Source organism: Somniosus microcephalus, unplaced genomic scaffold, assembly GCF_052327205.1.
Source record: "Somniosus microcephalus isolate GS21.2 unplaced genomic scaffold, FLI_Smic_1.0 unresolved_chr3, whole genome shotgun sequence".
Lineage (NCBI taxonomy): Eukaryota > Metazoa > Chordata > Chondrichthyes > Squaliformes > Somniosidae > Somniosus > Somniosus microcephalus.
The window spans coordinates 67,393,329-67,406,758 of record NW_028225181.1 but is presented as its reverse complement, the minus strand read 5'-3'; the positions used below and the strand labels follow the sequence as shown (position 1 = coordinate 67,406,758).

The window sequence follows — 13,430 nt, the reverse complement described above, 5'->3', positions numbered from 1 at the left end:
TCCATCATCCAGGACCCCAATCACCCTGGGCACAAACTGTTCTCCCCACTGCGGTCCGGACGTCAGTACCGCAGCATCCGAACCAGGACCAGCAGGTTTAAGAACAGTTTCTATCCACAGGCAGTGCGCCTACTGAACTGCTAATCGCACTGCCCCATATATTATAGTTATATGTTTATGTAAATATATATATTATGCTTATATTACCATATATTTATCATGTTACATTACTATTATTTCCAGTGAAAATTGAGGCTTTTTTGCACTATTCATCATATCCTGCAACTTGGACTGTTATTGCTATACTTTTTGCTTATTTGCTTATTGTTTTTATTTATACTTGTTTTTATTTTTTTGCTTTTATATTATATGCTTGTATTGTGGGAGTGAGTGGGGAGTAAGCATTCCATTGTACTAGTTACATATGGCAATAAAATTATCTTGAATCTTGAGAATGGAATAGAGTCCTTACAGGAAGCGGGATGGGAGGAAGTGTAGTCCAGGTAGCTATGGGAGTCAGTGGGCATATATTGAATGTTTACCATGGTTTGGACTCAGAACTTCGAGTATGGTGTCAGAGTTTGCAGATGACACCACATTGGGTGGTATAGAAACATAGAAGATAGGAGCCGGAGTAGGCCATTTGGCCCCTCAAGCCTGCTCCGCCATTCAATGAGATCATGGCTGATCATCCAAATTCAGTACCCTGTCCCTGCTTTCTCCCCATATCCCTTGATGCCTTAATATATCTAACTCCTTCTTGAATATATTTAATGAATTGGCCTCAACTGCCTTGTGTGGTAGAGAATTCCACAGGTTCACCACTCTCTGGGTAAAGAAATTTCTCCTCATCTCAGTCCTAAATGGCTTACCCCTTATCCTTAGACTGTGACCCCTGGTTCTGGACTCCCCGGCCATCAGCAACATCCTTCCTTCATCTGGTCTGTCTAGTCCTGTTAGAATTTTATAAGTTTCAATGAGATCCCCTCTCATTCTTCTAAACTCTAGCGAATATAAGCCTAATCGACCCAATCTCTCCTCATACATCATTCCTGTCATCCCAGGTATCAGTCTGGTGAATCTTCGCTGCATTCTCTCCATGGAAAGAACATCCTTCCTCAGGTAAGGTGACCAAAACTGCACACAATACTCAAGGTGTGGTCTCACCAAGACCCTGTACAATTGCAGCAAGCCATCCTTGCTCCTGTACTCGAATCCTCTTGCTATGAAGGTCAACATACCATTTGCCTTCTTAACTGCCTGCTGCTCCTGCATGCTTACCTTCAGCGACTGGTGCACAAGGACACCCAGATCACGTTGCACTTCCCCTTTTCCCAATCTATTGCCATTCAGACAATAATCTGTCTGCCTGTTTTTGCCACTGAAGTGGATAACCTCGCATTTACCCACATTGGGCAGATGCATGGCAAATGCAGTATAATCACCCAACCTGTCCAAATCATACTGGAGTTTCCCTGCATCCTCCTCACAGCACACACACCCACCCAGCTTTGTGTCGTCTGCAAACTTGGGGATATTACATCTAGTTCCCTTGTCTAGATCATTTATATATATTGTGAATAGCTGGGGTCCTAGCACTGATCCCTGCGGTACCCTTCTGTCCTCTTGGGCATCCCTCATTATAAATCGCTCAACATTTGGTGGCCGTGCCTTCTGTTGCCTAGGCCCTAAGCTCTGGAATTCCCTGCCTAAACCTCTCCGCTTCGCTGCCTCCCTTTCCTCCTTTAAGATGCTCCTTAAAACCTACCTCTTTGACCAAGCTTTTGCTCACCTGCCCTAATTTATTCTTATGTGGTTCACCGTCAATTTTTTTGTCTTAAAATACTCCTGTGCAGCGCCTTGGGACGTTTTACTACGTTAAATGCGCTACATAAATACAAGTTGTTGTTGTTGTTGTTGTTAGATGGGAATGAATTCAATGGAATAAAGGTGCAAAGAGATCTGTGATTACAGACACATAAAAGTCACAACACAAGTTGAACAGGCCATAAAGAGTGCAAAGAAAGGACTGGGGCCCATTCCTAGAATAGAATACAAAAGCAGGGAGGTAATGTTGAATTAATATTGAACCTTGGGGAGACCACAGTTGGAGCACTGGGAGCGGTTCTGGTCTCCACTCTACAAAAGGATATTGAAGCACTGGAGAAAATGCTGAAAAGATTGACGAGAACGTTACCAGAATTGAGAGGCTGCGACTCTCGGGCACGATCGAGCAGGTTTGGGCTCTTTTCTCTGGAAGAGAAGACTAAGAGGAGTCCTGATTGATATGAAGGGGTTTATAGGGTAGATGTGGAGAAACTGTTTCCACTTATGGATGAGTCAGACAAGGAGGCAGAAATATAAGATCGTCACTAACAGATCAAATAAAGAAGTTCGGAGGAAGTTCTTCACACACAGTGTGGTGAGAATGTGGAACTCGCCGCCACACTGAGTGACTGAAGCAGATAGCAATGGTACATTTAAGAGCAGGGTTGATGTATCTATGAGAGAAGGGAATAAAGGAATATGAGGGCAGGGCAGGAAGAGGTCATTAGAGTGGGCGGAGGCTCGTGTAGAGTATAAACACTGGCACAGACCAGTTGGGCCAAATGGCCTGTTTCTAGGCTGTCAATTCTATGTACGTACAGCAGGGGTGGATTAATATTCGGGCCCTCGGGGCCCTGGGGTGGATTAATGCTCAGAGCTATGTGGCCCTTGCCCATGGGCTGCGTTAAGAACATACATAAGAATTGGGAGCAGGAGTGGGCCATTCAGCCCTTCGAGCCTGCTCTGCCATTCAATAAGATCATGGATGATCTTCGACCTCAACTCCACTTTCCCACCCGATCCCTAAATTCCTTGATTCCCCTAGAGTCCAAAAATCTATCTATTTTAGCCTTGAATATACTCAACGACTCAGCATTCACAGCCATTTGGGGCAGAGAATTCCAAAGATTCAGAACCCTGAGTGAAGAAATTTCTCCTCATCCTGAAATAGCCGACGCCTTATCCTGAGACTATGCCCTCTAGTTCTAGACACTCCAGCCAGGGGAAACAACCTCTCAGCATCTACCCTGTCAATCCCCCTCAGAATCTTACATGTTTCAATGAGATCTCCTCTTATTCTTCTAAATGCCAGAGAGTATCGGCACAATCTACTCAATCTCTCATCCCAGGGATCAATCTAATGAGCCTTTGTTGCACCGCCTCTAAGGCAAGTATGTCCTTCCTCAGATAAGACCAAAACTGTGCCCAGTACTCCAGGTGTGGTCTCACCAAGGCCCTGTACAATTGTAGTAAGATGTCCTTACTCTTGTACTCCATCCCCCTTGCAGTAAACGCCAACATGCCATTTGCCTTCCTAATTGTCTGCTGTACCTGCATGCTAACATTCTGTGTTTCCTGTACGAGGACACCGAAATCTCTCTGAACACCAACATTTAAAAAAATTCTGTTTTCCTATTTTTCCTATCAAAGTGAATAACCTCACAATTCTCCACATTATACTCCATCTGCCATCTTATTGCCCCCTCACCTAACCTGTCTACATCCCTTTGCAGGCTGCTTGTGTCCTCCTCTCAGCTTACTTTCCCACCTAGCTTTGTATTGTCAGCAAACCTGAATACATTGCACTCGGTCCCTTCATCTAATCATTGATGTAGATTGTAAATAGCTGAGGCCCAAGCATCCTTGCGGCACCCCACGAGTTACAGCCTGCCAATCGGAAATTGACCTGTTTATTCCTACTCTGTGGTTTCTGTCAGTTAACCAATCCTCTCTCCAAGCTAAAACATTACCCTCAATCCCACAAGCCCTTATCTTGCTTAGCAACCTTTTATGTGGCACCTTATCGAATGCCTTTTGCAAATCCAAATATACTACATCCACTGGTTCACCTTTATCTACCCTGCCAGTTACATCCTTAACAAACCTAATACATTTGTTAAACATGATTTCCCTTTCATAAAACCATGTTCACACTCTGCCTAAGTGCCCTGTTACCACTTCCTCAGTAATGGATTCCAGCATTTTCCCCACGACCGATGTCAGGCTAACTGGACTGTAGTTCCGTTTTTGCTCTCCCTCCTTTCTTGAATAGAATGCTTGGGCCGATGGGCCCTCCCCAGAGGAGGATTAATGCTTGTGCCTATGGGGCCCTCCCCTATGGATGGATGAATGCTGCTGATGGCCCACAGTGCCTTATGGGTACCCAGTTTTGAGCTGCTAGGTCTGTTCAAATTCTATCGCACTTAGCACAATGGATCGTTTGCACAGTGTGAAGACACTTGGTGTAATCTGTAAATTCCAACAACATGCCTCCAGTTTCTGAGTCCAAATGATAGTGAACACCAGTGGTCCCAGCACGGATCCGTATGGGACACCAGTTCTCACTTTCTGCCAGTCCGAGAAACTCCCCTTAACTTCCACCCTCTGATTTCTGTTTTGGAGCCATCTTTCCACCCATTCTGCTACCTAGACCTTGACTCCACACGGCCTGACCTTGGTCAGCCTGTAGATCGTACTTACTGTGGACACAGTACATCAATGGTGGAGGGGGTAGCTATTGAGTCCTGTGCCAAGGCGCTGATGAAGTGAACTTCACTGTCTTTGTGTTTTGGGCAACGCTGGTGTCGTTTTTCATCTCCTTCCACCTTTATAAGAATTGTTGCTGAATTATTAAACCCTTTTACAGCCTCACGAGCGAGACACGCAAACAACGAGGCCTCGTAAGTTTCCCTCAGAATTACAGACGGGCAGAAGGTGGGAAGTGGTGTTCCACGGGGATCGGTGCTGGGATCACTGTTGTTCACCATTTATATGAATGATTTGGACTTGGGAATCAGAAGTACAATTTCAAAATTTGCTGATGACACTAAATTGGGGGGTGTAGTTAATACTGAGGAAGACTGCAATAGCATCCTTGTAGAATTATTCAGTTGTGTTCAGTAAATAGCACCATCTTTTAATTTGCCTTGAATGATCACATCACTATAAAGTTATGTGAAAAACAGAAATCATTAAAAGCTCCCAATTTCAGAATTGTCAGATTCACTCAACTTCTTCCAAGTACAATCTAACATTCAAAAATTGTAATGGATGTAGGCGAGATATTAGGACTGTTGTCTAACAATCCAAACACAGTGACACACAGACAGATGGGCAGGTATAGCTTCACAGTGAATCCTTTCAAGCCTCACTAAAAAGTGGCAGACTGGCAATTCATTGTTCACGAATGGAGTTGTGATCTTTGTAAATTAAGAAAGGAAATGCATGGAAATGTGTCAAAGAGTTGATTAACAGAGTGAGGCATCATCTCCCTTTGATTTCTATTTCTGACACCAGGCAACAGAAAAAGGTCATTACAACACGACATAAACAGACCCTTCAGGTGTGAGACATCAGACTTCAGAACAACAAATCTGCCAGCTCTGGCCACAAACCTCAGTACAGTCAACCTTTCAGCAGCTGCAGCCCTGATTAAATAACTAGTCGTTTAACATGTCTAGTAGAGCGTTTGTATCAAAATAGAAGAAATGTATTTGTGACACACACACAATTAATAATTAAATCACAATGTGATCGTGAGGATCGATTATCGCCTCTTGATACCTTCCGTGTCCACTGGTCGAGGAAGGTATCAAGTGAACCGGTGGACACCGCCTGCTCCCTCTCCAGGGCCACCTGGGCAGGGACAAGACCGCGCGAGAGAGGCAGGCAGCCAGAGTGACCCCCCATGGGCCCCGCCCATCCAGAGTCTACAAATTGCTGTTTTCGCCAGGCCCAAGAGCAGGTCCAGGAGAAGATCCTCCCACTTACCCACCCCCCTCCGCACCGGGCGGCCAAAGATTAGGAGCGTGGGGCTAAAGTGTAACCAAGAATTGAGGAGCAGCCCCTTCAGGGAACTACACAGGGGCTGTAACCTCTCACACTGAATATATACACGGCCCGTGGACTCCTCTAGGCCGCAAAAAACACATCTGGCCTTGGAGTCCGGAAAGGAGCCTAAACTGTTGCACACGACAGCTCCCTGCAACAGTCTCCACCCCAGATCCCCAATGGTGCTGGGGAGGACTCCTGCATGGAGAGCCCTCCATTGGGGACCCTCGCCTCCATCAGACAGCAAGATGACCCGCCAGTCTGATTGAGATTGGGCAATAAACAAAATTAATCAATAAATGACTCAGAAACCAGAGTCCCCGGATCCTCAGCCCTGGTGTGAAGTACGCTGGCCACCAATTTTCCGTTACTAACTCGCACCTCAGGCCCCACCCAGTCTGGTTTAATTACTAAATGTTTTCTAACTCGGGTTCAGACCTGTCATTCTGAGGGAAACAAGGCCTCATTTATTGGTGTGTCCCACCCGAGCGGCTGTTAATGGCTTTAATAAAAAAAAAAAACCTTGCTGCCAGATTAAGGTGGAAAGAGGTGAAAAACGCCACTAGCGATGCCTCAAAACTCACGGACAGAGAAATCCACTTCATCAGCGCTCCTGCCACAGGACTCGATATCCACCCCCTCCACCACTGGTGCACTGTGTCTGCAGTATGTACGGTCTACAAGATGACCACGGTCAGGCCATGTGGAGTCAAGGGCCAGGCAACAGAATGAATGGAAAGATCGCAACAAACTTCCCTTAACTCCAACCCTCTGATTCCTGTTTTGTAGCCAGCATTCTGCTGCCTGGCCCTTCCCTCCACACGGCCTGACCTGGGTCATCTTGTAGATCTTACATACTGTTATGGATAGCAAGCTGGTCACAAAACAGAAAACAGAGTAGGGGTTGGGAGTAGCTACTCAGACTGGCAAAAGGTGGGAAGTGGTGTTCCACAGGGATCGGTGCTGGGACCACTGTTGTTCATCATTTACAGAAACGATTTGGACTCGGGAATCAGAGGTACAATTTCAAAGTTTGTTGAGGACACCAAATTGGGAGGTAGAGTTAATCCTGAGGAAGACATCAATAAATTTCAGAATGGGCGTGTAATTGGCAAATGAATGTCACTATAGATGAGACAGGTGGTGTGTTAATGAATGTCACTATAGATCAGTGTGAGGTGGTGTGTTTTGGTGGGAAGAATAAGGAGGCCACACACTACTTGGACAAGGGTGTGAAATTGGGTTGCTTTGTGCCTCCCGCGATATTCAGCGGGAGGTTAGCGGCGGATGTAGCCGGTAGCGCCCCGCGGCACTGCACCGCCGGCAATGACGTCATCACCGTGCGCAGCACCCCAGCTGCCACCTTGAGTTGCGAGCCCTGACCTAGCGCTGGACGATATGTCCGACAGGGTCAGGGGTCGTTCGTGCAGCCGCAGCAGCGCCACTTAAAGGGCAGGTGTCAGGTGGCAACGTTTTATTTTGGCCGACTGCCAGCACCTGCCCCCTTGCTTCTTCGGGGTGTCGGCCACGATCGCTCAGCCCGGCGCTCCTCTTGATCCAACACCCCGCTCCCCGGTGGTCCAGCAGGGCCCTGGTGTGCGCAGTGCTAGGCTCCTCCCCGTTAATCAGGGAGGGAGGTCTGCTATGACGCGGTGCTATGTGCTGACGGGCATGGCGCTGTTACACAAAGCACGGTGAAATTCACTGGTAGCACCCCAAGAGGGAGGGAGCGCTTCCAGTAGCACCCCACCTCCTGCGTGGGGCGCTACCACTGAATTTAATGCACAGGGGCGCTAACTTTTTCAGGGGTGCATTCCTAAAGGAGCCTTCTGTTCCATGCCTAGGAGCTCTGAACCATGGCAGAGAGCGGCTGGGACACGTTTCTCACACGCCTCGAGATTAACCCGCACGGCAACTTGGCTGTCAGTGAAGAGAGACGAGAAAGACCAAAGTGCCGTTTGCCCCTCTGTGTGACCGTGAAGGACTGTGACCAGGCTGGAGTTCTGTTCCCACCATACGATCCTCCCCCAGATTGTCCTTTGAGCTCCAGCCAGGTGATGCTAAACACTCAGGTGCTAAACACTCAGGTGATAAAAAAGAAAATCTACAATAATGTGTTTAAAACAAAGCTGGTTTATTTGACATCTATCCAGAATATTAAACTCCAGCCCAGTTATAGGGGTTATTAACATCAGCAGAAACAATCCCCACCTGTCAGAATGAACATGGTTCAGTCCTGGATGGGATTAACAGCAGCAACAGCAGAGTCCAACCCCTGCAGTCACTTGTGAAATCGCTGGTGTATCAGCCGGTTGGATGACTCAGTGAATCCCTTCCCACACACGGAGCAGGTGAACGGCCTCTCCCCAGTGTGAACTCGCTGGTGTCTCAGCAGGGTGGATGAATTAGTGAATCCCTTCCCACACACGGAGCAGGTGAACGGCCTCTCCCCAGTGTGAATTCGCTGGTGTATCAGCAGGTTGGATGAATTAGTGAATCCCTTCCCACACACGGAGCAGGTGAACGGTCTCTCCCCAGTGTGAATTCGCTGGTGTATCAGCAGGTTGGATGAATTAGTGAATCCCTTCCCACACTCAGAGCAGGTGAATGGCCTCTCCCCGGTGTGAGTGCACCTGTGTCTCGATAGGCCAGAGGGTTGGCTGAAGCCTCGTCCACACACAGAACATGTGTACGGTTTCTCCCTGCTGTGAACGGTGCTTTTTGCTTCCATGTTCAGAGGCCGGTGATATTCAGATCCGATGAGCCGACTGACTGTCAGATCTTGAAGTGATGTTTGGTTTGAGCTTCCTGTCTAAGTCCTCCCCTTCCAGTGCACTGTAAAATTAATTTAAAACAGGGAGCGTGAGACAACCCACAAGAAAACAAAGGCAGGTTGTGAAATTGAGCTCAGTGAATCTGGTCATTTGTGGGGCCGGCACTAGAAAAAAGTGACCATGAAAGCTGCCGGATTGTCATAAAAACCCAACTGGTTCACTGATGTCCTTCAGGGAAGGGAATCCACCACCTGGTCTGGGCCTACACAAGACTCTGGCCTCTATGGGAGGACACAGAGAGAGAGAGAGAGAGAGAGAGAGAGAGGGGGGAGGGGGAGGGGGCAAAGGAAAGGAACTTTATACATCTGCAACTCGACCAGAACTTTGACACAACCTCCAAAACCTGCAACCTCCAGCACCTAGAAGAACAAGGGCAGCTGTTGTATGGGAGCACCATCACCTCCAAGTTCCCCTCCAAGTCACACATCATCCTGACTCAGATATATCCATCGTTGGTGGGTCATAATCCTGGAACTCCTTACCGAACAACATTGTGGGAATACCTTCACCACACGGACTGCAGTAGTTCAAGAAGGCGACTCACCACCCCCTTCTCAACGGGAAACTGGGGATTGGCAATATTTGCTGCTCTTGCGAGCTACGCCCACATCCCAAGAATGAATTAAAACAAATCTGCAGATGTAAACTGGATTAAAAGCCTGTACAGAAATACTTGTTCCTAAAACAATACTCTTTTACATTGTACAGACAGTGTCTGTGCAACAACCTAATCTCCCCCAGAATCCACCTCCCTTGACAGTCCCACATTGGAAATTGTTGGGTCCTCCTGGGCTCAGAAGTACTGGGGGTTAAACCCAGCAGCTTCTCCTCCATCTCCACTCCAGCTCAAACTGAAACATAGAAGATAGGAGTAGGCCAGTCAGCCCCTCAAGCCTGCTCCGCCATTCAATGCGATCATGGCTGATCATCCAAATTCAGTGCTCGGTCCCTGCTTTCTCCCCATACCCCTTGATCCCTTTAGCTTTAAGAAATATATCCAACTCCTTCTTGAATATATTTAATGTATTGGCCTCTACTGCCTTCTGTGGTAGAGAATTCCACAGGTTCACCACTCTCTGGGTGAAGAAATTCCTCCTCATTTCTGTCCTAAATGGGTTACCGCTTATCTTTAGACTGTGTCCCCTGGTTCTGGATTCCCCAGCCATCAGGAACATCCTTCCTGCATCTAGTCTGTCCAGTCCTGTCAGAATTTTATAAGTTTCAATGTGATCCCCTCTCATTCTGCTAAACTCCAGCGAGTACAAGCCCAATCGTCCCAATCTCTCCTCATACGTCATTCCTGCCATCCCAGGTATCAGCTTGGTTAATCTTTGCTGATCTCCTTCCACGGCAAGAACATCCTTTCTTAGATAAGGTGACCAAAACTGCACGCAATACTCAAGATGTGGTCTCACCAAGACCTTGTACAACTGCAGCAAGACATCCTTGTTCCTGTACTCAAACCCTCTCGCTCCGAAGGCCAACATACCATTTGCCTTCTTAACTGCCTGCTGCGCCTGCATGCTTACCTTCAGCAACTGGTGCACAAGGACACCCAGGTCTCGTTGCACTTCCCCTTCTCCCAATCTATTGCCATTCAGAAAATAATCTGCCTTCTTGTTTTTGCCACAAAAGTGGATAACCTCACATTTATCCACGTTATATTGCATCTGCCATGCTTCTGCCCAATCACTCAACCTGTCCAAATCATCCTGTAGTTTCTCGGCATCCTCCTCACAGCACACACGCCCACCCAGCTTTGTGTCGTCTGCAAATTTGGAGATATTACATCTAGTTCCCTTGTCTAGATCATTAATATATATTGTGAATAGCTGGGTTCCAAGGACCGATCCCTGCGGTACCCCACTAGTCACTGCCTGCCACTCGGAAAAAGACCCGTTTATTCCAACTCTTTGCTTTCTGTCTGCCAACCAGTTCTCTATCCAAGCCAATACCTTGCCCCCAATCCCAGGTGCCTTAACTTTACACACTAATCTCTTATGCGGGACCTTATCGAAAGCCTTCTGAAAGTCCAAATACACAACATCCACTGGTTCTCCCTTATCTATTTTACTAGTTACATCCTCAACAATGAAGCAACAAAAAGACCTACACAGGCGGCCAGGGACCTACCTTCCGTCAGCCTGCAATAAAACTCTTCCCCACAGCTGCTGACTAATGGCGGCCGCAGCACCCACAGTTCCCCGCGCCCCAGAAACTGCTCTATGCAACGCGCTGATTTCCCCGCTGAGTGCGCATGCTCCCTGGGGCTGCGGGCCATTCTGGGAGCCTGGCTCCTGTCCTTAGTCGGACTCAGTGGAACCAGCTGAAGAAACCGGGAAGCGGTGGCTATGATGGGAGAGGTGCTGCACCCTGGGTTTCCTGGTGCCGGGGCCCTGGCCGCACGTCTGCCAGGCCCAGCCGCTCTGATTCTGATTGAGTTTTTGATGAAGTAACAGAGCGAGGGTTGATGAGGGCAATGCGGTTGACGTGGTGTACATGGATTTCCAAAAGGCGTTCGACAAGTGCCACATAATAGGCTTGCCAGCAAAGTTGAAGCCCATGGAATAAAAGGGACAGTGGCAGCATGGATACGAAATTGGCAAAGTGACAGAAAACAGAGAGTAGTGGTGAACGGTTGTTTTTCGGACTGGAGGAAGGTACACAGTGGTGTTCCCCAGGGGTCGGTATTGGACCACTGCTTTACTTGATATATATTAATGATTAGACTTGGGTGTACAGGGCACAATTTCAAAATATGCAGATGACACAAAACTTGGAAGTAAAGTGAACAGTGAGGAGGATAGTGATAGACTTCAAGATGACAGACAGGCTGGTGGAATGGGCGGACATGCGGCAGATGAAATTTAACGCAGAAAAGTGCGAAGTCATACATTTTGGTAGGAAAAACCAAGTGAGGCAATATAAACTAAAGGGTACAATTCTAAAGTGTGTGCATGAAGAGAGAAACCTGGGGGTATGTGTGCACAAATCGTTGAAGGTGGCAGGGCAGGTTATAAAAGCAGTTAAAAAAGCATACGGGATCCTGGGCTTAATAAATAGAGGCATAGAGTCCAAAAGCAAGGAAATTATGATCAACCTTTATAAAACACTGGTTCGGCCTCAACTGGAGTATTGTGTCCAATTCTGGGCACCGCACTTTAGGAAGGATGTGAAGGCCTTAGAGAAATTGCAGAAAAGATTTACAAGAACACGGCTTTCAAAAGGGAATTACATAGAAACATAGAAGATAGGAGCAGGAGTAGGCCATTCGGCCCCTCAAGCCTGCTCCGCCATTCAATGAGATCATGGCTGATCATCCAAATTAAGTACCCGGTCCCTGCCTTCTCACCATATCCCTTGATCCCTTTAGCCTTAGGAAATACAACTAACTCCTTCTTGAATATATTTAATGAATTGGCCTCCACTGCTTTCTGTGGTAGAGAATTCCACAGGTTCACCACTCTCTGGGTGAAGAAATTCCTCCTCATCTGTCCTAAATGGCTTACCCCTTATCCTTACACTGTGAGCCCTGGTTCTGGACTCCGACCATCAGGAACATCCTTCCTGCATCTAGTCCTGTTGCAATTTTATAAGTTTCAATGAGATCCCCTCTTATTCTTTTAAACTCCAGCGAGTATAAGCCCAATCGACCCAATCTCTCCTCATACGTAATTCCTGCCATCCCAGGTATCAGTCTGGTGAATCTTCGCTGTACTACCTCCATGGCAAGAACATCCTTCCTCAGATAAGGTGACCAAAACTGCACACAATACTCAAGGTGTGGTCTCACCAAGGCCCTGTAGAACTGCAGCAAGACACCCTTGTTTCTGTACTCGAACCCTCTCGCTACGAAGGCCAACATACCATTTGCCTTCTTAACCGCCTGCTGCACCTGCATGCTTACCTTCAGCGACTGGTGCACAAGGACACCCAGGTCTCGTTGCACTTCCCCTTCCCCCAATCTACTGCCGTTCAGATAATAATCTGCCTTCCTGTTTTTGCCACCAAAGTGGATAACCTCGCATTTATCCACATTATACTGCATCTGCCATGCTTCTGCCCAATCACCCAACCTGTCCAAATCATACTGGAGTTTCTCGGCATCCTCCTCACACACGCCCACCCTGCTTTGTGTCATCTGCAAACTTGGAGATGTTACATCTAGTTCCCTCGTCTAGATCATTTATATATATTGTGAATAGCTGGGGTCCTAGGACCGATCCCTGCGGTACCCCACTCGTCACTGCCTGCCACTCCGAAAAAGACCTGTTTATTCCAACTCTTTGCTTCCTGTCTGCCAACCAGTTCTCTATCCAAGTCAGTACCTTACCCCCAATCCCATGTGCCTTAACTTTACACGCTAATCTCTTATACGGTACCTCATCGAAAGCCTTCTGAAAGTCCAAATACACCACATCCACTGGTTCTCCCTTATCTATTCTACCAGTTACATCCTCAAAAAATTCCAGTAGATTAGTCAAGCATGATTTACCTTTTGTAAATCCATGTTGACTTTGTCCGATCCTGTCACTGTTTTCCAAGTGCTCTGCTATTACATCTTTTGCAATGGACTCTAGCATTTTCCCCACTACCGATGTCAGGCTTACCAGTCTGTAAGTCCCCATTTCCTCTCTACCACCTTTTTTGAATAGTGGGCTAACATTAGCTACCCTCCAATCCATGGGTACGGTTCCAGAGTCTATCAAATGTTGGAAG

At 47.3% G+C, this 13,430-nt stretch overlaps 2 protein-coding genes across 2 annotated transcripts in view; both read right to left on the bottom strand.

Annotated features, from left to right (window-relative positions):
• Positions 1-13,430, bottom strand: part of LOC147091836 (uncharacterized) — a 1,030,142-nt gene that overhangs the window by 784,431 nt on the left and 232,281 nt on the right. The gene's annotated exons all lie outside the window — the stretch shown is intronic.
• LOC147091843 (uncharacterized) overlaps positions 1-13,430 on the bottom strand; it is a 124,541-nt gene that overhangs the window by 101,610 nt on the left and 9,501 nt on the right. Inside the window, exons 3-4 of the mRNA XM_085976458.1 lie at positions 8,165-8,712; positions 4,528-4,652 (exon numbers count right to left, since the gene is read on the bottom strand). Coding sequence (XP_085832584.1) covers positions 4,528-4,652; positions 8,165-8,608 — 569 coding nt within the window. The 5' untranslated portion in view covers positions 8,609-8,712. The remainder of the gene's footprint in view (positions 1-4,527; positions 4,653-8,164; positions 8,713-13,430) is intronic.